The sequence below is a fragment of the Mustela nigripes genome, chromosome 3 (genome assembly GCF_022355385.1).
Source record: "Mustela nigripes isolate SB6536 chromosome 3, MUSNIG.SB6536, whole genome shotgun sequence".
Lineage (NCBI taxonomy): Eukaryota > Metazoa > Chordata > Mammalia > Carnivora > Mustelidae > Mustela > Mustela nigripes.
In genome coordinates this window covers 14,497,319-14,521,327 of record NC_081559.1, presented here as the reverse complement: position 1 = coordinate 14,521,327, position 24,009 = coordinate 14,497,319, and the positions used below count along the sequence as shown (strand labels likewise).

Below are 24,009 nucleotides of genomic sequence, written 5' to 3'. Positions count from 1 at the left end.
GTATATTCCTACTGGGAAATTTTATTTTTAATAGTAAAAAAAGTATCCTTTTGTAAATACACAGAAATGCCCTTTAAACCTCTGAACAAAATCATATGTAAGTAAACCTGGATCCCACAAATGAACAGAAACTTAGTTACTGACTGTGCTAATCCAGATCATCTCCGAAGCAGATAAAGAAAATGGAACTGAATATTCAAGGATTTTATTAGGAGAGATGCCTGTGACAGAAAATGAAGAGAGAGCTAGGCAAGACAGGAGACCTATCAAAAACTGATGCAAGTGTCACCCAAAGCGAGTAACAGAGGGAAGGAAGGTTGGGGGCAAGCATCCCAAGTAATGTGGTGAAGATAAATAGCTAGTATCTTGATCCAGATAATCAGGCTTCAAGGATAATCTCTTAACTACTTACACTATTCCAGAATTTACTCTATTCCCAGAAGAAATACCTGTCTCATTATTATTTAACTGAACTGAACCCAATTTCATCAATCCTATCATATCATATATATTGCATATTATTTTACAACTGGATATTACGTGAGGTACCTATTGGCTGACACCCAGTATTTTACTGATTTATTTACTCATAGATTAAAAACGGAAAACAAGCACCCTAAAAAATACTCAAACATAAATCCCCCCAAAATTAATTTACTACTTAGCTCCCAAGGCACATGTTTTTTCCTCTAGTATTTTGACTTCACAGATGAGTAGAGTCCAAAGTTTCATTAGAGCTCACCAACCAGAAAATTACTTCAAGCTAATACTCTGGGACTTCCAGAAAGGAAGCATCTTACATACCTCTTTTTTGAAATTGAGAAAGTAGTTGGATTGGTCAACATGAAAAATCTCAAGAGCTGACCTCCTTAAATTATAACGCCGCAGGTGAATCTCTCGAATTTGAGAATGAGGCCACTTGAAATCAAAGCCTACTCCTAAAAACAGAAGAAATCTTGTGACCAAGGTACCATATGAAGTTCCTCATGTTATGCAGAAAATATCTCCTAGTTCCTGATAAAAGTAGCACTTAAGGAAAAGGAATTAAATTTGTTTCACAGAAATCATTTGTTAAATTTAGTGGATATTTAAATGGCTTCTTACATTTATTTTTTTGAGAGAGAGCGAGCGAGCGTGCAACATGCATGCAGGGGGTGGGGGCTTGCAAAAGAAGGGGGAGAGAGAGAGAATCTTAAGCAGTCTCCACACCCAGCACGAAAGTGGCTCGGGCTCAATCTCAAAACCCTGAGATCATGACCTAAGTGAAATCAACAGTAGGATGTTTAAGTGTCTGAGCCACCCAGAGCCTGTAAATGGTTTAAAACTTTAAAAAAATTCTATAGCTGTTCCCCTTCCTTCTCATGAGAACAGAGAATAATCCTGATTATTATATCTCAAAAACATTTTTTCCTTTTCTCTTTATATTGGCATTTTAGATTTAAATATCCTTTTTCTTTTCAAAGGACTAGGTGAGAAACTGATGGAAATAAATGTACAAATAAAATTAAGATTGCATTTTACAAAAACTTTACAGCAATCTCCTTTCATCAAAACCATTAAAAACATTAATAAAACAGCATTCCTTTTAATACACTGTTGAATAATAAATTGAATCCCATATTGATTTTGTATTTCTCCTTTTAGATGATAGACCACAATTCCAGTCCTATCTTATTATTTTCTTCTCATTAATACTTGATAAACTGGATACTTAACTATTGAACAACAGAAACTATTCCCCCAGAACTCCTCACCATCTTCTTTATCAATGCTGCAATCATAGAAGTAAACGTGTTGAGTAGTGATTTCTAATCTGCCAGGAATGACATCAATTATTGTAATGAGTTCACAGTCTTCTGACAACACCAATTTTTCTTTTTGATCCTGTTCTTCTTTCTCATCACTGTAAAAACAAGTATAAACCAAACAAAAACCACTGAACAATGTATTCTGTGTAAATGGAAAAGAGTATTAAGAAAGCATAATTGCATTACTTAAAAAAATATTTTACTGCATATTAAATTACTGAAATGCTGTCCAAATGTTATTGCCCAATAACCCAGTTTCCAAAAAAAAGTTTTACATTTTAATTGTATGTGACCCATTAAAACAAAACATAGTGAATCTTTAAGACTACTGGCAGAGAACAATTCAAACATGCAGCAATTTGGGATTTTAGTTATATTTGGGAGGCATGAATTGAGAACTTATGAATCTGTGAATAAAGGACTGCATCATTAGTGATGTTTTACAAATAATTATCAGAAGCATTAATTGTAACTGATTCTCACACTGTAAAATGAAACTTCTTTTTTTTTTAAAGATTTTATTTATTTATTTGACAGAGAGAGATCACAAGTAGGCAGAGAGGAAAGCAGAGAGAGAGAGGAGGAAGCAGGCTCCCTGCTGAGCAGAGAGCCCGATGTGGGACTCGATCCCAGGACCCTGAGATCATGACCTGAGCTGAAGGCAGCGGCTTAACCCACTGAGCCACCCAGGCGCCCAAAATGAAACTCCTTAAGAGTAACTAAATCTAGGTAATGTCCCCTGACCGTGGGACTGGGGATGATACTACTGCAATACCTTACTTAGAGTGAAGTCACCTTGTATCAAGAAAACTGCTTCACTTTATTTTTTTGGACAAGATAACTGGGAAGGGTGAGTCTTCTGATGGCTTAGGTGAGTTCTGACTGCCAGATAAAGAAATAGGAACTCCTACCACTTACAGATTCAAGTAAATCTTTCAAGTCAGGTGCTTCCTGGTCCTAGATATTTCACATCTGCCCTATTTCCAGGATAGCAATGACTAAGTCTAATTTTTCCCCCCAGTGGAGTTCGAGGAGGAAGTATCCTGAAGTATCAAGTATCACCAACCTAACTGGTGATATTGCAGCCCATGACTTAAAGCTAAGCTTTAAAAAAAAAATAAGGAAATAAAAATCAAGGATGTTTTTCCTCAACAGTGAAATTCCAATATTTATAGTGATGAAATAGAGAAATAAGTGACCTAAAGGAGTAAATAATCTGAAGGTTATTTATATTTTATGAAAGAAAGGTTTTGGTTTTTTAGTTTGTAATTAATGAGACTGAACATTCACTGGATTTACTAGTCATTAAAGTGAGAAAATAAAATCCCTATTAAAAGGTTGATTAATAATATACCAAAGATAGCACCCTATATAACTAACCTTACCCAATTCCTTGAAAATTATCAAGGAAATCTTAAAAATTATTAAAATTATATGAACTTATTTATGCTAACAAACTATACTATTGAACCTGGTCAATTTGTAATACTACTAAAATAAGTTCCAAAGAAATATATGGCATGTGTATTTTATAATCCACAAAAAAAGGGATGTTCAGAATAAATTATATATTGGGGTCTTAGCTACTCATTTTTGGCTGAGGGTGAATCTTTACAATAGAAAGTAAAAGGGCAGATGTGTAAATCACAAAATTTGAACACATTCCCCTAAAGCACACATAATTCTACTGGCCAAGAATGGCAGTCTTTTGGAACAAGGGGCTTAAATATAATCAACTAAATGATTATTGGCTGACCACCAAGCTATATTAACTAACTAAAAGGCCAGTTTTTTTTTTTTTTAAAGAGACTTTTTGTCTAAAAACAAAACAAAGTGAGACAAAAACCCAATGAATACAGATATCAGTAGCAACACACAGTAGGTAAGACATACTCTACAGAATTAGTCCAGGAAAATCACTACAAAATATCACCACAATAACCACCATCAAGGAAGGGTATAGGAAACCCAAGTGGTTACAATTTATTATCTAAAATGCACAGATTTCAAGAAAATTATGAGACATACAAAGAAAAGGTAAAGGATGGGCTATAAAGACAAAAGCAATAAAAAGAAACTATCTTTGGGGACCACATGTTCAACTTAGTACACAAAGACTGTAAAGTAGCTATCATAAATACATTAAAACAAGTAAAGGAAACTATATTTAAAGAACTAAAGTGCATTATGGCAACAAAGCCTAGTCAAATAGAGACTGTCAATTAAGAGACAGAAATTACATGTCCACAGTAGCCAAATTATGGAAAGAACCTAGATGTCTATCAACAGATGAATGGATAAAGAAGATGTGGTATATATATACAATGGAATACTATGCGGCCATCAAAAGAAATGAAATCTTGCCATTTGTGACGACGTGGATGGAACTAGAGGGTATTATGCTTAGCAAAATAAGTCAATCGGAGAAAGACAACTATCATATGATCTCCCTGATATGAGGAAGTGGAGATGCAACGTGGGGAGTTTGTGGGGGGTAGGAAAAGAATAAATGAAACAAGATGGGATCTGGAGGGAGACAAACCATAAGAGACTCTTAATCTCACAAAACAAACTGAGGGTTGCCAGGTGAAGGGGGGTAGGGAGAGGGTGGTTGGATTATGGACATTGGGGAGGGTATGTGCTATGATGAGTGCTGTGAAGTGTGTAAACCTGGCGATTCACAGACCTGTACCCCTGGGGCTAATAATACATTATATGTTTATAAAAAAAATAAAAAAATAATTAAAAAAAGAGACAGAAATTACATATATATATCTGTAAAAAAAAAGAACCACATGGAAAACTGTCCAATCAAAAAGCATAACTAAATGAAAAATTCACCAGAAGGACATAATAGCGTATTTGAACTTGCAGAAGACAGACCCAAGACTCTTGAAGACAGTTCAGAACAAACTGTCCAATCTGAAGCACACAAAGAAAAAAAAAGCAGGATGAAAACACCTCAAAGCGTTATTACCATCATGGGAGAAAAAAATGTGTGTAAAGGAACGCCCAGAAGGAGAAGACAGAAGAAAAAGGGTGAAACATATATTTGAAGAAATAATGCCTGACAACTTCCTAAATAACAATAACAGTAAAAGCAACAACAACAATAGTAGTAGTAGTAGTAGTAATAATAATCTACACATCCAGGAAGATCTCATGAATATCCAAAGATATCATGGACATAAAGCCAAGGTGTTGAAAGGTAAGGACAAAAAACCACAATAATACAGGACACTAAAAGGTAGTGGGATGACATATTCAAAATGCTGAAAGGAAAAAAAAAACTTGTCCACTAAGAACTGCATATCCAGCAAAAACTACCCTTTAAAAAAAAAAAAAATGGTTCCCAGGCAACTGGATAATCACATAAAAAAGAATGAATGTGGACTCCCATGTCATACCACATACACAAATTAACTAAAAATGGATCAAAGACCTAAATATAAGAGACAATATATAAAACTCTTAGAAAATGTAAAACTTCTGTGAATCAATAAAATGAAGGAAAACACATTCAATGAAAGAACATTTTTTAATTCATACATCTGATAGGACATTTACTCCTAAAATAAACTATTATAACTTAATAATTAAAAAATACCCCAATTAGGGCGCCTGGGTGGCTCAGTGGGTTAAAGCCGCTGCCTTCGGCTCAGGTCATGATCTCAGGGTCCTGGGATCGAGTCCCGCATCAGGCTCTCCACTCAGCAGGGAGCCTGCTTCCTCCTCTCTCTCTCTCTGCCTGCCTCTCTGCCTACTTGTAATCTCTGTCTGTCAAATAAATAAATAAAATCTTTAAAAAAAAAAAATACCCCAATTAAAAAGTGAGGAAAGGATTTGCATAAATATTTGTCCAAAAAATATATAAATAGTAAATATATACATGAAAAGATGCTCAGTATCAACAGTGATTAGGAAAATGCAAATTAAAATTACAAGGTACCATTTCAAATCATATAGGATAGTATAATAAGTAAACATATAAAAGAAGAAACACTGGGGTAGACGTGGAGAAATTTAAATCCCCATACATTACTTGGGGGAATGTTAAACGGTATAGTCATTGTGGAAATAATTTTGTAATTCCTTAAATAAACACAGAATTACTATATGACTAACAAATTCATTCCTAGGTATATACCCGATATAAGTGAAAATGTATGTTGACACAAAGATTTGTATATGAATACTCATGAAGTATTATTTTTAATAGCCAAAAAGTAGAAATAACTATAAGTTCATCAATTGATGAATAAACAAAAGTGGTATAGCCATATGATGGAATATTATTCAACTAAAAAGGAATGAAGTACAGTTACATGTTCCTCATGAATGAACCTTGAATCATTATCTTGAATGAAATGAGATGGACACAAAAGGACACATATTTTAAGAAATAAATTAAATGTTAAAAACAGGCAAATCCAATAGAGACAGAAAGCAGATCAGTAGTTTCCAGGGGATGTATAAAGGGGAAAATTGGGAGTGACTACTGAAAAGGATAAGATTTCCTTTCAGACTGATGGAAATGTTCTGGAATTCGTGGTAATGTTCACACTGTGAATATACTAAAACCTGTGGAACAGTACACTTTAACCTAGTAAATTTTATACGAATCTTAATTTTCAAAAAAATAGAACTCTAGTTTTTAAGAAGAAGCCAAAAATGGAGGCAAAAATAAAGACTTCCACAGATAACAAAGACTGAGAGAATATGTGGCTATCAGACCTTCCTTATAAGAAAACAACACAAATACTTCAGGCTGAAAGGAGATGACACCAGATGTACTCTGGATGTGCACAAAGAAACAAAGTATATAAGCATGGTAATTATTTTCCTTTAACTAATTTAGATAAATGCCTAAAACAGTAACTATTAAACTATATTGTTGGGAGAGGAGTCCAAAATGGCAGAGGAGTAGGAGTACTTGTTTTGTCTGGTCCCGCAAATTCAGCTAGACAACTACCAAATCATTCTGAACACCTGTGAACTCAACCAGAGATCTAAGAGAACTGCTGCAATTCTACAAATAGAAAAGTGATCACTTTCTATAAGAAAGACAAGATGAGTTTATAAAAAATTAAAAAATAATAATAAAAATTAAAAAAAAAATAAAGAATGACAAGATGGAAAAACTCACCTCAAAAAAGAGAACAAGAGGCAGTAATGACTGCCAAGGACCTAATCAGTATGGGCATGAGTAAGATGTTGGAACGAGAGCTCAGAATAAAGATTATAAAGATACAAGATATGCTTGAAAAGAGCACAGAAGACACTAGAAAATCCCTTTCTGAAAAAAATGAAAGAATTAAATCTAATCAAGTTGAAATAAAAAAGGCTATTAATGAGATACAATAAAAAATGGAGGCTCTAACTACTAAGATAAATGAGACAGAAGGGAGAATTAGTGATATAGAAGACTAAACGATGGAGAGAAGCTGAGAAAAAGAGAGATAAAAAACTACTTGATCACGGAGGAGAATTTGAGAGATAAGTGATAAAGCAAAACAATATTAGAATAATAGGGATCCGGGGCGCCTGGGTGGCTCAGTGGGTTAAGCCGCTGCCTTCGGCTCAGGTAATGATCTCAGAGTCCTGGGATCGAGTCCCGCATCGGGCTCTCTGCTCGGCAGAGAGCCTGCTTCCCTCTCTCTCTCTCTCTGGCTGCCTCTCTGTCTACTTGTGATTTCTCTCTGTCAAATAAATAAATAAAATCTTTAAAAAAAAAAAAAAAAGAATAATAGGGATCCCAGAAGAAGACAAAAGATTGGGGGGGGGGCGGCAGAAGGTATATTGGAACAAATTATAGTGGAGAACGTCCCTATCTGGGGAAGGAAACAGACACTGAAGTCCAGGAGGCACAGAGAATCCCCCTTCTAAATCAATAAAAATAGGTCCACATCTGAACATATAGTAGTGTAGCTTGCAAAACTTAGAGACAAAAAGGAACCCTGAAAGCAGTTCAGGACAAAAGGTCCGTAAACTACAAGGGTAGAGTGCTGGGTGTTATACACAACTATTGAATCACTGAACACTATGTTAAAAACTAATGGTGTACTAACCAGTGGCTAATCGAACATAATAAAAAAAAAGGATGAGTCCAAATAAATTAAAAATTTAAACAAACAAACAAACAAACCTACAAGGGCAGAAACATTAGACTGTCAGCAGTCCTATCCACAGAGACCTGGCAGGCCAGAAAGGACTGGCATGATATATTCAGGGTGCTAAAGGAGAAAAATACACATCCAAGAATACTTTGTCCGACAAGGCTAACATTCAAAATAGGAGATAAAACACTTCCAGGACGCACAGAAACTAAACCAGCCCTGCGACAAATATTAAAGTGGATCCTTTAAGAGAAAAGAGACCCCAAAAGTAACACAGACCAGAAACAGAGACAATATACAGGAACACTGACTGTACAGGTAATACAATGGCACTAAATTCCTATCTTTCAATAGTTACTCTAAATGTAAATAGGCTAAATGCTTCCAGTCAAAAGACACTGGGTATCAAATTGGATAAAAAAGCAAGATCCATTGATATGCTATCTGCAAGAGACTCATTTTAGACCCAAAGACAACCCCAGACTAAAAGTGCGGGGTGGAAAACCATTTATCATGCTAATGGACATCAACAGAAAGCTGGGGAGGCAATCCTTGTACCAGACAAATTAGATTTTAACCCAAAGACTGTACTAAGTGGTGAGGAAGGGCACTGTATCATAATTAAAGGGTCTGTTTAACAAGAAGATCTAATAATTTTAAATACTTACGCCCCTAACATGGGAGCAGATAATTATGTAAGCCAATTAATAACAAAATTAAAGAAATACAATAATAGTGAGGGACTAACTTACAGCAAGTACTTACTTACTTACCGCAAGGGACAGATCACCTAAGCAGAAGATCAACAAGGAAAGAAGGACTTTGTATGACACATTGGACCAGATGGACTTCACAGATATATTCAGAGCATTCCATCCTAAAGCAACAGAATACACATCTTCTCGAGTGTATACGGAACATTCTCCAGAAAAAACCACACACTGGGTCGCAAATCAGGTCTCAACTGGTACCAAAAGACTGAGATTATTCCCTGCACACTTTGAGACCACAATGCTTTGAAACTTCAACTCAATTACAAGAGGAAATTTGGAAAGAACTCAAATACATGAAGGCTAAAGAGCATCCTACTAAACAATGAATGGATCGGCCAGAAAATTGAAGAATTTAAAAAATTCACGGAAACAAATGAAAATGAAAACACAACTGTTCAAAATCTTTGGGATGCAGCAAAAGCAGTCCTAAGAGGGAAGTATAGAGCAATATAAGCTTTTCTCAAGAAACAAGAAAGGTCTCAAATACACAACCTAACTTATACCTGTAGGAGCTGGAGAAAGAAGAGCAAATAAAGCCTAAACCCATCAGGAGAAGAGAATAAAGATTAGAGCTGAAATCAATGAAAAGAACCGTATATCAGATCAACGAAACTAGGAGCTGGTTCTTTGAAAGAATTAAAAAGACTGATAACCCCCTGGCCAGACTTATCAAAAAGAGACAAGACAGGACCCAGATAAATAAAATCATGAATGCAAGATGAGAGATCACAACCAACAATAAAGACAATTAAAAGAATATACTATGAGCAACTGTATGCCAAGAAATTAGACAATCTGGAAAAAATGGATGCATCCCTAGAGACGTAAACTACCAAAACTGAAACTGGAAGAAACAGAAAACCTAAACAGACCCATAACCAGAAAGGAAATTGAAGGAGTAATCAAATATCTCCCAAAAAAAAAGAGTCCAGGGCCGGATGGCTTCCTAGGGGAGTCCTACCAAACATTTACAATTGCACCCAAAATCACAAGATACCTAGGAATAAACCTCACCAAAGAGTAAAAGAATCTGTACTCAGAGAACTATAAAGTACTCATGAAATTGAGGAAGACACAAAGAAATGGAAAAAATTCCATGCTCATGGATTGGAGGAAAGACTATTAAAATGTTTATGCCACCTATATATTCAAGGTACCTATCAAAATACCATCAACTTTTTTCACAGAGGTGGAACAAATGATTCTAAAATTTGTATGGAATCAGAAAAGACCCCAAATAGTCAAAGGAATGTTGGAAAAGAAAAAAAAGCTGGTGACATCACAATTCTGACTTTAAGCTCTATTACAGAGCTATAGTCATCAAGACAATATGGTACTGGCACAAAAACAGACACATAGATCAGTGGAATAGAAGAGAGAACCCAGAAATGGACCCTCAACTCTATGGTCAACTAATCTTTGACAAAATAGGAAAGAATATCCAATGGAAAAAAGTCTCTTCAACAAATGGTGTTGGAAAATTGGACAGCCACATGCAGAAGAATGACACTGGGTCACTTTCTTACACAATAAACAGAAATAAATTCAAAATGGAAGAAAGAAGTAATGTAAGACAGGAATCCATGAGAATCCTAGAGGAAAACACAGGCAGCTACCTCTGTGACCTAGACAGGTCTCCAAAGGGAAGGGGAATAAAGGCAAAAATGAAAATTGGGATTTCATCAAGATAAAAAACTTTTGCCCAGCAAAGGAAACAAAATCCGAAGACAACCAACAGAATGGGAGAAGATATTTGCAAATGTCTTATCAGATAAATGTCTTTATCAGATACAGGGCTACTATCAAAAATCTGTAAAGAACTTACCAAACTCAACACCCAAAGAACTAATCAAATCAAGAAATGGGCAGAAGACTCGAACAGATATTTCTCCAAAGAAGACATACAAAAGGCCAACAGATCCACGAAAAAATGCTCCACATCACTTGGCATCAGGGAAATACAAATCAAAACCACAATGAGAGGGGCGCCTGGGTGGCTCAGTGTGCGCCTCTGCTTTCGGCTCAGGTCATGATCCCAGGGTCCTCAGATGGAGCCCCGCATCAGGCTCTCTGCTCAGTGGGGAGCCTGCTTCCTCCTCTCTCTCTGCCTACTTGTGATCTCTGTCTGTCAAATAAATAAAATCTCAAAAAAAAAAAACAAAAACCACACAATGAGATACCACCTCACACCAGTCAGAATGGCTAAAATTAACAAGTCAGGAAACAATGGATGTTGGCAGGGATGTGGAGAAAAGGAAACCCTCTGACACTTCGTGGGAATGCAAGCTGGTGTAGTCACTCCGGAAAACTGTATGGAGGTTCCTCAAAAAGCTGAAAATGGAGCTACCCTACAACCCAGCAACTGCACTTTTACCCAATGATATAAATATAGTGACCTGAAGGGGCACCTGCACCCCATGTTTATAGCAGCAATGTCTTCAATAGCCAAACTAATAAGAACCCAAATGTCCAACAACTGATGAGTGGATAAAGAAGATGTGTATAGAGAGAGAATGGAATACTACTCAGCCATCAAGAAATGGAATCTTGCTATTTGTGACGATGTGGATAGAACTAGAAGGTATTATGCTAGGTGAAGTAAGTAAATCAGAGAAAGACAACGTATGATCTCACTCATATGTGGAATTTAAGAAACTAAACAGAGGATCATGGGGGAAGGGAGGGAAAAATAAAAGAAGACAATCAGAGAGGGAGACAAACTGTAAGACTCTTAATTATAGGAAACAAACGGAGGGTTGTGGAGGGGAGGCGAAGGGGGGGATGGTGCGACTAGGTGATGGGCCATTAAGGAGAGCATGTGATGGAATGAGCACTGTATATCATATAAGACTGACAGATCACTGAACTCTACCTCGAAACTAATAATATGCTATATGTTAATTAATTGAATTTAAATTTAAAAATATAGTAAAAAATAAACTATTATTGGGGTTAAAACATATGAAAGCCTATATTGATGACAATAATAACACAAAGGAGAGTTAAGGAAATTAATATATTTTCTGTTAATACTGATAGACACTTAACAGCTGACATAGCAGTAACAGATCGATGCTGGAAATACAGTTGACCCTTGAATAATGCAGGGGTTAGTGGCACTGAACCCTGTGTAGTCAAAAATCCATGAATAAATCTGACTCCCTAAAAATTTAACTATTGATTGCCTACTGTTGACCAGAACCCTTACCAATAATATACACAGTCAATAATACATATTGTATTCTTATAATAAAGCAAGCTAGAGAAAAGAAAATGTTTTTAAGTAAATTATTCAGAAAATACATTTATAGTACTATACTGTATTTACTGAAAAAAAATTGTATATATGTGGACCCATGCAGTTCAAACTTTTATTATTCAGGGTCAATGTACTTAGGATTATAAGCAAATACCTTCCACAATTTTATAGGCCCATTTTTCAGAACAAAATAATTTTTAATTCTTTCAAATCCTTATACATACATATTTGCTCTGGCTGTTAAGTCGTCTTCAGGAAGGTCTAATTTATCCTCCTCCATATTGCTAACTTTTACTTGTTTCACTACTTCCAAAAGCAATGAGTCACTGGAAGGCTGTGAGTGTTGGATACCTGTTTAAATAAATACAAAATATCCATTAAACCAGTAAATAAAAATCTTATTACAGTCCTTCTATAATTCCTTACTATTAATTACATAATAATAATAATAATGTGTATTTTAAGTAAAGGAGAAGGGCAAGGGAATTGGGTGAAGGAGTGAAAAGGTATAAACTTCCAGTTGTAAGATAATAAAGTATTGGGCATATAATGGGCATGAGGACCAGTTAACAATGCTATATGGCATAGCTGAAAGTTGCTACGAGAGATCCTAAAAGGTCTCATCATAAGGAAAAAAACTTTTGTAATGATGTGATGGATGTTAACTGTACACTGCCCTGATCATTTTGCAATATGTGCATATCTCAAGTCATTAAGCTCTATAACTTACACAGTACTGTATGTCAATTATATCTTAATAAAACTGGAAAAAAACTAAAAAGGACTTAACATTTTCTAAGATAAAAAAGCAATGTACAGGGTCCCTGGGTTACTCAGTTGGTTTTGCGTCAGCTCTTGGTTTAGGCTCAGGTGGGGTTGTGGGATCGAGCACTGTGTGGGGCTCTGTGCCCAGAGGTGAGTATACTTGGGATTCTCTCTCTCTCCCTCTGCTCCTCACACCTCTGCCCCCGCCCCTGCACTCATGAGCTCTCTCTCAAATAAACCTTTTTTTTTTTTTTTAAGATTTTATTTATTTTTTTGACAGAGACACAGCGAGAGAGGGTAACACAAGCAAGGGGAGTGGGAAAGGGAGAAGCAGGCTTCCTGCCAAGCAGGGAGCCTGATGCAGGGCTTGATCCCAGGACCCTGGGATCACGACCCTAGCCGAAGACAGCTGCCCAATGACTGAGCCACCTAGGCACCCCTCTCTTAAATAAATCTGAGGGAAAAAACCTCAGTTTACTACAGAAAAGTTTTTATACATGATTATTTGTGATCTTAAAAACTATTACATGTATAATAAAAGGAATAAATGTTTTAAAAATATGTTATCTATTTTAATGATTGTATTATTTATATTTCAACATGGGCCAAGTATCTCTTTAGTTCTAAAGTATGCCAATATGTCATAGAAAGAATTATTCTCACTGTATTAACTTAATAGAACTATTCTTACTTTGTATTTGTACTAAGGAAACATTAAGAAAGAAGATGACAAATTATCTTTAATTGGAAGAGAATACATAACCCAAGAGCTAAAGTTGTTTTTTTTCCCTGGTGCACATGAAATTTAATAAGTAATTCTGGATACAAATATATGCAATAAATGCAATACATTTTATAAACTATACATTTTATAAGAAGGCAGGGCTAGAATAATGGGATGAATGAAGGCTGTGAAGTGGTAAACTTAAATCCAGATTCTGTTCTACCACTTATTAACCAGGTGACTCCTCTGAATCTGTTTTCTTAACTGTGAAATGGGGACACATCACATCACAGTAAGTATAAGATAAACAGCAGCTATCACTATTATACAGCCACTTCTCAATTACCTGAGTAACATAAGAATAGTAATAAAAATAACTGCATAACTTATAGGTAGGACTGGGAAAAATTTATGTATGTAACTTTGAATAAAGATATTTCAGTTGTGGGAAATAAAAATAATTCATACTAGTGAAGCCTTGTGAAGATTCTCTCTGTTCCTCTGCCCTTCCACCCCTCCCTAATGAAAAAGAAGAAAACAAAACAAAACAAAAAAACCCTAAGTAACAAAACATTATAAAGATGACAAATCCTCCCTTAGTTTTTCAAATGGTATCATTGTTCAGACATAAAAAATGAGTCAACATAATGTACAAATGCATTTTGTACATTTTACATCTATGTAAATCTGCTTTGATCACACCTTTGTTTATACCTAGGGAGGTACTTCCCACACTTTTCCTAGGACAATTTACTATTTTTACTGAACATGTTTCTTCATGTAGCCTAATTTATTTTGTATGCCAAAATTTATTGTTAAACACTTAATTAAACAAAGCACATGAGAATATGCAATAAAACTGAAAATAAGGAATCTAGATAATCCAACACAAATAGAAAACAGACTTTATGTAGATGAATGACATTACTCCATTAAGGGTGATGCAACATGGAGGCTTAAGTGGGTAGAAGAAGAATAAATGAAACAAGATGGGATTGGGAGGGAGACAAACCATAAGTGACTCTTAATCTCACAAAACAAACTGAGGGTTGCCGGGGGGAGGGGGTTTGGGAGAAGGGGGTGGGATTATGGACATTGGGGAGGGTATGTGCTTTGGTGAGTGCTGTGAAGTGTGTAAACCTGGTAATTCACAGACCTGTACCCCTGGGGATAAAAATATATGTTTATAAAAAATTAAAAATTAAAAAAAAAATTTGATAAGATTGGTGAATGAGGGGCACCTGGGTGGCTCAGTGGGTTAAAGCCTCTGCCTTTGGCTCAGGTCATGATCCCAGGGTCCTGGGTTGGAGCCCAGGGCAAGCTCCCTGTTCACTGGGGAGCCTACTCCTCCCCTTTGCTTGTGCTCTCTGCCTCTCAATTTTTTTTTTTTAAAGAAAGATTGGTGAATAAAATGAGGATGGAAAACATGTCAGGCAAAGAGGCCAGCTGGGAAACTATTGTTAATTTTAGGAAAAGGTAGCACTAAGCTAAGCCATGGCAACAGCAAAGGGAATGAGAATAAGAAGAAACATTCAAAAGATGTGTAAGGGAGAATTAACAGGACATTATACCTATTACGTGTAGGGGATTAGGAGGGATAAGGATAGATTCATGGTTAATATTAATGATTCTGAGAAAGTAATAGATGGAGAAAATAAAACTACAACCAAGATACAAGAAAAGCAGAGTCTAGGGTTGAGGGGTAGACAAGTGAGCAAGATAACGAATTCAGTTTCAGAACTTTTATATGGAGGTGTCTGTGGAAGAGGTATCTCAACAGGCAGACACACAATTGGAAACCTTGGTCTAAAGTTCAAAAGGCGGTAAGAATTAGAAATACAGGTGAGAAAGCATCATTTCATATACACTGGTAAGGTCACGAAATCACCACTTCACAGAAAGCGTAAGTAAAAGGCGAAATGGTATGGACCAGGGAACACGATCATTTAAAAGGGGACCAAGAAAAGAAGACTAAAAATTGGTAAAAAAACAAAGAAATAAAAAAAGTAGGAGGTTAAGCACCAGCACTAAAAAAATATAAATATTTATACAGGAGGATTACTACCTAAGTTCAGAGATAATAGAAAGGACTAAAAATAAGTTGTTGCAAATACTCAGGGAAGAGTATTTCTAAGGAAGTAAGGGCAAAAAAATTGCTCTAAAACCCAAACCAAACAACAAAAACACAAACAAAACCATTTTTTTCCTCTAAAACCAAATATTTTTTAAAAAATATTTTATTTATTTGACAGAGAGAGAGATCACAAGTAGGCAGAGAGAGAGGAGGAAGCAGGCCCTGCTGAGCAGAGAGCCCGAAGTGGGGCTTGATCCCAGGACCCTGAGACCATGACCTGAGCCAAAGGCAGAGGCTTAACCCACTAAGCTACTCACCCAGGTGTCCCACTAACTATTTAAATTCCATAATTTGTAGGTGGTTGTGTTTCAAAAGATACTTTACAAATCACTTGTTTAATTCACAATGAATTTCTCATCAAAAATGCTACAGATAAAAGTTAATTTTGTAGTTTAGTCCACAATGTAAAAACTGTTCTGCACATTTGCAATGGGATGCTTGCATAGCAGTATTGGGTTATGTTAAACAAAACAAAATAAGAAAATATTTTTAAAATACTATGAATTCTGGCAGCTAATGAAAATACTTACAGACAAAAATAAGGAATAAGTAGAACATTTTACAATTACTTCTGAAGGATACTTTGGAAACTTTAAAGAGCTTTAGAGATTGATCACACTATGAATTTTTGTTTCTTCTGAACTATCTTTTTGTCACCATTATACTTGGGGTATATTTGAAAATTAGGTAAGAAGAAAAACTGAGAAATGAATAAAAGAAAGAACATGAGTTTTTCTAGATTTATTTAAAACCAAGAATAAGGGGCATAAAATTGTATCTGTGTACCAGTATAAAGGGGTGAGGAGAGGAAGAGGAACAGGAAATTTCCTGGGAGGGATTTCTTCACACAAAAAAGAAGAAAACAATAGAGGACACTATTCTTTAAGAATTACTAGACACTAAGATGATATTTTGATATGTATACTAAAGAATACATTAACTTGATTTCAATAATCATTAGCTATGCATATTACCTTTGCCATAGGAGGTAAAAAAAAAAAAGAATTACTAGATTCAAGTCATTCACCAAAGATATTTGCTGAGTGTTAAGTGTAGTAAAATTTCAAGGAGTAGAGAAAGTATAATTGTCTCAAGATCCGTACAGGGAGAACAAGCTGTATGCAAGCGACATCATATATAAGATACTCTTATTAGAGTTTCTTTCATGGGTAGGGTTGGGCCATTATTTTGCATTAAAGGAAATGAGTTACTGTATCTGATTTATTTAGGATATAAGACTGTAAATGCCAGGCATCACAGATAGCACACTGGATTAATTTATGGCATTAACTGTATTGGCCAATATATTAAGGCAACTTTAAAAAGACTTAAAAACTAGTACTTGAATTTCATCTAAAACTTAGTCACTGAACACAAGGTGGCTATGATAAAGCAACTTAGTACACATATGACTGCCAATAACTCGAGAGTCAATATTTTGGGTATTTCACAGACCTGTCTTCAAAAAGGGAGATATGAACTCAGATGGTTAGAAAGGCGGGGTTTCCTAAAGAGTTGTAGAGACTCTTTGAAATTTGTTTCGAAATACTGCTAAGCTATGTGTTTTTGTACTTTTCTTTAGAAAAAGGCATTGGCCCATCTAAGATACTAAAGGTTTAAAAAGAACAGGTTATAAAACAAAGATCAAAAGCATTGCTAAGAATTCTAAATATATCTAACAGTAGCCTCAATCAAGGTAAGCAGTCTAAGGGAAAAGAAACACTGTCTCAATATACCACAATGGATACAAGAGACAGTACATTGCACATAAACTACAGTATCATTTTAGGATTATAATTATGTTTTTCTTTGAAAAATTATAATTAATTCATACAGTAATTCATCTTAGATTTAGGCCAAAGGTAACAGAATTTAACCTTTACAACCCTTTAAGTATCAACTAATTTCTGTACAACAAAGCTTTGTAAATAGTATCTTAACATTCTGAAAACAAAATGGCACACTTCATTCCTGAGTAAGCAATTCTGAAACAATTAACAAAAACAATACCAACCCACAATACCCTCACTAAGATAACAAATAATTAAACAAGCATCAGAACTCACCTAGATTATCTCTCAATGCACTAGCGTCTTCATGAGTTTTGAAGTTATAATTTGGCACCAATTTAAGTCTCATGCGGGAGTAATTTTCTACATTAGCTAGTTTCCAGTGAATTGGACTTTGCTTCCTATGAATATTCATAAGTAAACAAGTAAAATTACTTAGCGTGAAGTTACAAAGATTGGTTGATTGAAATAGAGTTAGAAAGTATCAGGAATTTTGCATTTGTTTAGCACCATTTTAGAAAAACACATTCATTATCTCGTTTGACCCAAAGAACCCTGAAAGAAAACCAGTGTGGATATGCACAGCTGCAGTTTTTACATGAAGAACCTAAGACAGGCTAAATTATTTGCCTGAGATGCCAAGTTGTTTGCAGGTATCAGAAATAAGAATTGAACATAAATCTTCACACTTATAGCCTGGTATCTTTTACTCTTTAACTGCTCAATGGAAGTTCTTAATTAGCTATACAATGAATTTATTCTAATACAGTATTCAAAGTAAAATAATCTTACTACAAATAACGAGAATATAATTGATCTAAATATAAGAGCTAAAACCCTTAGAAGAAAAGTCAGGAGCAAATCTTGTTACCTGGATTTGGGAATGGTTTCTTAGATATATCAAAAACAAACAACAAAAGGAAAAAAAAAAGAGATAAATTGGACTTTGAAATTTAAAAAAATTCGTATACCAAAGGCAACTATCAAGAAAGTGAAAAGATAACCTACATATTTACAAATCACATATCTGGTAAGGGTCTATTATTGAGAAAAAGAACTCTTACAATTCAACCATAAAATGTCAAACAATCTCATTTGAAAATGGGCAAAGAACTTGAATAGACATTTCTTCAGAAAGATATACAAATGGCCAGCAAGTGCATGAAAAGATACTCAATGTCACTGGTCATTAGGAAATACAAATAAAAAATCACATGATACCACTTGACATCCACAAGGACAGTCATAATTTAAAAAATTGGAAAAATTTTACAAGTACTGGTAAGGCTGTGGAGAAACTAGAACCAGCAAACAATGCTGATGGGAATGTTAAATAATGCTGTGGACAACTGACAATTTCTCGGTAAGTTAGACACTGGATTATCTCATGACCTAGTAATTTTATTTGTATGTGTATACTTTCTTAAAGGAATTAAAAAACAGATGTTGAGGGGTACCTGGGTGGCTCAGTTGGTTAAGCAAATGCCTTTAGCTCAGGTCATGATCCTGGAGTCCTGGCCCTGTATCAGGCTCCCTGCTCAGGGTGGACCCTGCTTCTCCCTCTGCCCCAGACCCCATTCATGATCTCTTTTCTCTCAAATAAATAAAATCTTAAAAATAAGAAATTAAAAAAATACTGACACAAACACTTGTTCACAAATGTTCACAGCAGTACTATTTATAATAGCCATATGGAAAACCCAAATGTCTATCATTTGGTGAATGAGGAGACAAAATGTGGAATATCCACACAAAGGAATATTATATGGCCATTAAAAAGGAAGTACTGATACATGCTACAATACAATGAAAACATAATGCTAAGTGAAAGGATTAAGGCCACATATTATATGACTCTATTTATATAAAGTATCAAGAATACACAATTTCATTGAGAAAGAAAATGGATTGGTGGTTGCCAGGAGCTGGGTAAAAGAATAGAGAATGATTGCCTAACAGGTCCAGGGTTTCTTTTTGCAGTAATGAAAATGTTCTGAAGCTAGACAGTTACATACTATGAATGTACTTAATGTCACTAAATTGGATATTTTTAAATGGCTAAAATGGTAAAGTTTGTATTATGTGTATTTTACCACAATAAAAGGCGTGTATTATACATATATATTACATATTACATTATTTTTTTATATATATGTAATTCAGCAAAACGTACATGACTTAGAATCAAGTAAATTGTAAAACAGTGAAACACATAACATCACTAACTAGCTCAAAGAGGCAGTATTAGGAAGACAGATTCAAGATTTAAATTCTACATGACAGGGTAAAAGGCAGGGAAGTAACTCCATGTGAAAAACATATATACAAAGCTCTAAACATTCCAGACCTGTAATTCACAAAAAGAAAACCACATTAATTAAACACAATTTTTAAAAATTGAATGTTTTAAAAATCAGATTGGAGAGGTCAGTGGCTCAAAAAGTTCTAGGCAGGAGTTCTAAAGAAGAAAGGGTTATTTGATAAATAATATCCTCCTACCTTTTAGCCCAAGGTCCCCTTTCAGATGTGAGGTAGAGATGTACTGCCTTCCAGCGTCTCAGAGTGATTAACTGTTGGCTGCTAAGTTGTTTAACTGTATTATTATACCTCAAGTTCTCTTGCCGTGCTTTTCTATTAAATGGTTCCACAAAAAATTCCTGAAACAGCAATAAATAATAGCATTGAATCATTTATTTAAAGAATTTTAAAAACCTGACCCAAAAAAACCATGCAGTAACAGAAAGAAGGTGGTAACCAACAGTACATTTTTGTTCCATTAGAATAACTTTCTTTAATGAAACATATGATTCTAACTATAGTTTATCTGTATTTTGTAAAACTTAAAAAATTAAACATGTGAAGAACTTCAAAAGTGTAATGTACCTCAGTACAGGATTTTTTACAGAAACTCAGAATTATTAATGTCATACAGTCAAATAAAATGATCTTCCTTTGGGATCCTTTGGTTTTTAAGGCAATGGAATGAGAGTCATGCTTAAAATACAGCAGAAGGAAGAGTAACCACATCCATACTAATACTGGGGACCGGAAAAGAAATGCCAAAGACAAAAGAAATCTACAGGGGCAAATCTGTCACAATGAAAAATTTCATCATTTGGACTGCTGCTCTATGAGTAACATCCTAGTTATTAGCAAATGAATTCACACACTTAGTCCAGTTTTCAGGATACTATAGACCCTAATAATAGGTTCTATCAGGATATAACGTTAAGCCCTGAAATTCAAGTTTTATAGTTTTCTAAAAAATTTTATTTATTTGAGAGAGAGAGAGTGACAGTGATAGTAATGGAAAGCACAAGTGGGGAGGAGAGGGAGAAGCAGAGAGCTCAGCAGGGAGCCCGATATGGGGCTTGATCCCAGGATCCCGGGACCATGCATGACCCAAGCCGAAGGCAGACACCCAACCGACTGAGCCACCCGGGCGCCCCGAGGTTTACAGTTTTCAAAAAGACAAGCGGTAAGACTGACTTATCTGACTCACATTGATATTCATCTATCAGGAATTAAATTAACAGTATTAATTTGTTTCAAAAATCAATACTGAATTACACTGAAAACAGTTAAAGACATGGATTTAAAAGACATCTTTTATTTACTTTTTATTATTTTTAAAATTATGTAATGTTAGTCATCATACAGTAGATCATTAGTTTTTGCTGTAGTGTTCCATGATTCACTGTTTGCCTATAACTTATCTTTAGAGAGGTAGTACAGCAGAGCGTGGTTAAGAATATAACTCTTTGGGCTCAACTGGTTAAATGCCTGCTTTGGCTCAGGTCATGATCTTGATCTTGGGGTCCTGAGATCAGCCTTGCATTGGGCTCAATGAAGAGTCTGAGTCTCCCTTTCCCTCTGTCCCTGCCCTAGGCTTGTGTGTGTATGCTCTCTTTCTCTCAAATAAATAAAACCTTAAAAAAAAAAAAGTAACTCTGGAGTTAGGTCTGGGTACAAATCTTAGCTACTTAATTCTCTGAGGCCCAGTATCCTCAACTCTAAGATGAAGCTGACAATAACTGTCATCAAAAAAGATTAAGATTTAAAGTGCTTAATACAGTGCCAGAAAAGTAGTGAGCTCTCAGTGAAATGTAGCTGTTATTACTATAATTGTTACTAGACCTTTAGGAAATCAATGATTTGGTATTATCAAATATTTACCACAGATCCTTGCTAAGAAAACTGAAGTCATGATAGCTTCATAATAATTAAACATCCATTTCATGGTGGGTGAAGTTTAAGCAAGAAGAATATTTTAAGGTTAGGTTTCCCTAGAAAAGCTAAGGGTAAAGTTGCAGAGAAAGTATTGACTGGAATAGAAATTGACAGAACTATGAGGACAGTGCAACAGTTTAAAAAAAAAAAAAAAAAGGATTTTATTTGTGAGAGAGAGAGAGAGAGAGAGATAGAGACCAAAAGAGCACGAGCAAGCACAAGCAGGGGGAGCAGCAGGCTTCCCACCAAGCAAGAAGGGGGAAGCAGGAATCAATCCCAGGACCCCTGAGATCATGACTTGGGCTGAAGGCCACCCAGGTGCCCTCACAGTACATTTCAAGAAAAGGAGTAGCAAACAAACAAATAAAACTGTCATTTTGGTTTAACCACATAAACACATAAAAATCAGGAAGGATATATACCAAAATGTTAATAGTGGTGGATTACAAAGGTTTCTTTTTATATCATTTTATGGAATAAATGTATTTTTATTTGGTCATCATGACCAAATAAATCATGTTTGTTTTTAGATCCTGTACAGATTTTGTTAGATTGATATGAGTATTTTATTCTTTTTAGAGCTATTGTAGACCGTACTTTTTCAAAATTTCAGTTTCCAGTAGTTCGTTGTTAGTATACAAAAATATGATTAAATTTTGTGTATTGATCTTATGTCCTGAAATGCTGTTAAACTCATTAATCACAAGAGATTTTTGGTAAATTCATTCAAATTATCTATATAATCGTAATATCTGCAAGTAGTTTTATTTCTTCCTTCTCAAGGTAAATGACTTTTATTTCTTTTTCTATTCTTTTAAAAAAATTTATATTTACTTGAGAGAGAGAAAGCATGGTGCACCCAGGGGGAGGGGTGGAGGAGAGGGACAGGAAAATCTCAAGCGGACTCTGTGCTGAGCTGTCATGGGGCTCAATACCATTGACCCCTGAGCTCACGACCTCAGAGGAAACCATGAGTCACCATAGACTGAGCCACCCAGGCGCCCCTCTGTTTCTATTCTTAATGCATTTGCTAGGACTTACAGTAGAACAGTGACTAGAGGACCGGTGAGAGTAGATGTTCTCACCTAGTTCTCTTCTTATAAGAAAAGCACTCAGTTTTCCATCTTTTTCCCCCTACAGATTTACTTAGTTGAGAGAGAGAATGAGAGAGGGGAAGCAAGAGTGCAAGGGGCAGGAGGGTCAGAGGGAGAGAGAATCAAGCAGACTCTGTGCTGAGTCGACCTGGGGCTTGATCCTACGACCCTGAGATCATGACCTGAGTGAAAACCAAGAGTCAGATGCTTAACTGACTGTACCACCCAGATGCACCCAGTTTTCCATCTTTAAATATGAAGCTGGCTGTAGGATTTTTATAGAGATTCTTTTCTATTTCTAGTTTGCTGACAGCTTTGAACATAAAATGGATGTTGAATTTTGTCAAATGCTTTCTCTACATCTATGGATATGATCATTAGTTTCATTTTAACAAATGTGAATTTGGTCCACTATCATTATATTGATTAATTATCAAATGCTGAAGCAATCTTGCATTCCCAGGATAAATCACCTGGTATAATGTATTATTTTTTTTATATATTGCTGGATCCACTTAGGCCTGGAATTTTCCTTTTTGGAAGGTATTTATTTACTTATTTACTTATTTATTTATTGGAGAGAGAGAGAGACAGACAGAGGGAGAGAGAAAGAGAGAAAGAGAAAGCACAAGCAGAGGGAGAGGCAAACTCCCCGCTGAGCAGAAAGCCCAATTTGGGACTCGATCCCAGGACCCTGGGATCATGATCTGAGCTGAAGGTAGATGCCCAGGCACCTCAGAAGGTTTTTAAAGTATAAACTAAATTTCTTTAATAGAAAAGATTATCCAGGCCATCAATTTATTATGGAATTAGTTTTAGAAATTTACATGTATCAAGAAATTGATCCACTTAAGTCATCTTATTTATGTGAACAGATTGTTTGGTGGCAGTCTCTTATTATCATGTTGGTATATGAGGGGTCAGTGGTGATATGCCCCAATATTCCTGGTAATGATAATTTTCCACTTTCTTTTTTTGCCTTGTCAATCTGGCTAGAAGTTTATTAATTTTATTGACATTTTCCAAAAGATTTATGTATTTATTTTAGTATTTATTCGAGAGACAGAGTGTGAGTGAGTGCAGGGGAGGAGCAGAGGGAAAGGGAAAGAGTCCCAAGACTACACACTGAGAGCAGAGCCTCACTCAGGGCTCAACTTTACAACCCTGAGATCACAAACAGAGCTGAAACCAAGAATCAGATGCTTAACCAACTGCGCCACCCAGGCACCCCAATTTTATTGACATTCTAAAGAACTAGATTTTAGTTTTCATTTTCTCTTCTGTTTTCCTGCTTTCAATTTCATTGATTTCTGCTC

The 24,009-nt window shown here is 35.5% G+C and overlaps 1 protein-coding gene across 9 annotated transcripts in view; it reads right to left on the bottom strand.

Annotated features, from left to right (window-relative positions):
• The window catches only part of NBEAL1 (neurobeachin like 1), a 197,873-nt gene that overhangs the window by 56,303 nt on the left and 117,561 nt on the right, over nucleotides 1-24,009 (bottom strand). For all 9 annotated transcript variants that reach the window (XM_059393241.1, XM_059393243.1, XM_059393236.1 and 6 more), the window contains 5 exons: nucleotides 19,869-20,026; nucleotides 17,646-17,770; nucleotides 12,181-12,307; nucleotides 1,755-1,903; nucleotides 805-938 (listed from right to left, as the gene is read on the bottom strand). In XM_059393241.1, coding sequence (XP_059249224.1) covers nucleotides 805-938; nucleotides 1,755-1,903; nucleotides 12,181-12,307; nucleotides 17,646-17,770; nucleotides 19,869-20,026 — 693 coding nt within the window. The remainder of the gene's footprint in view (nucleotides 1-804; nucleotides 939-1,754; nucleotides 1,904-12,180; nucleotides 12,308-17,645; nucleotides 17,771-19,868; nucleotides 20,027-24,009) is intronic.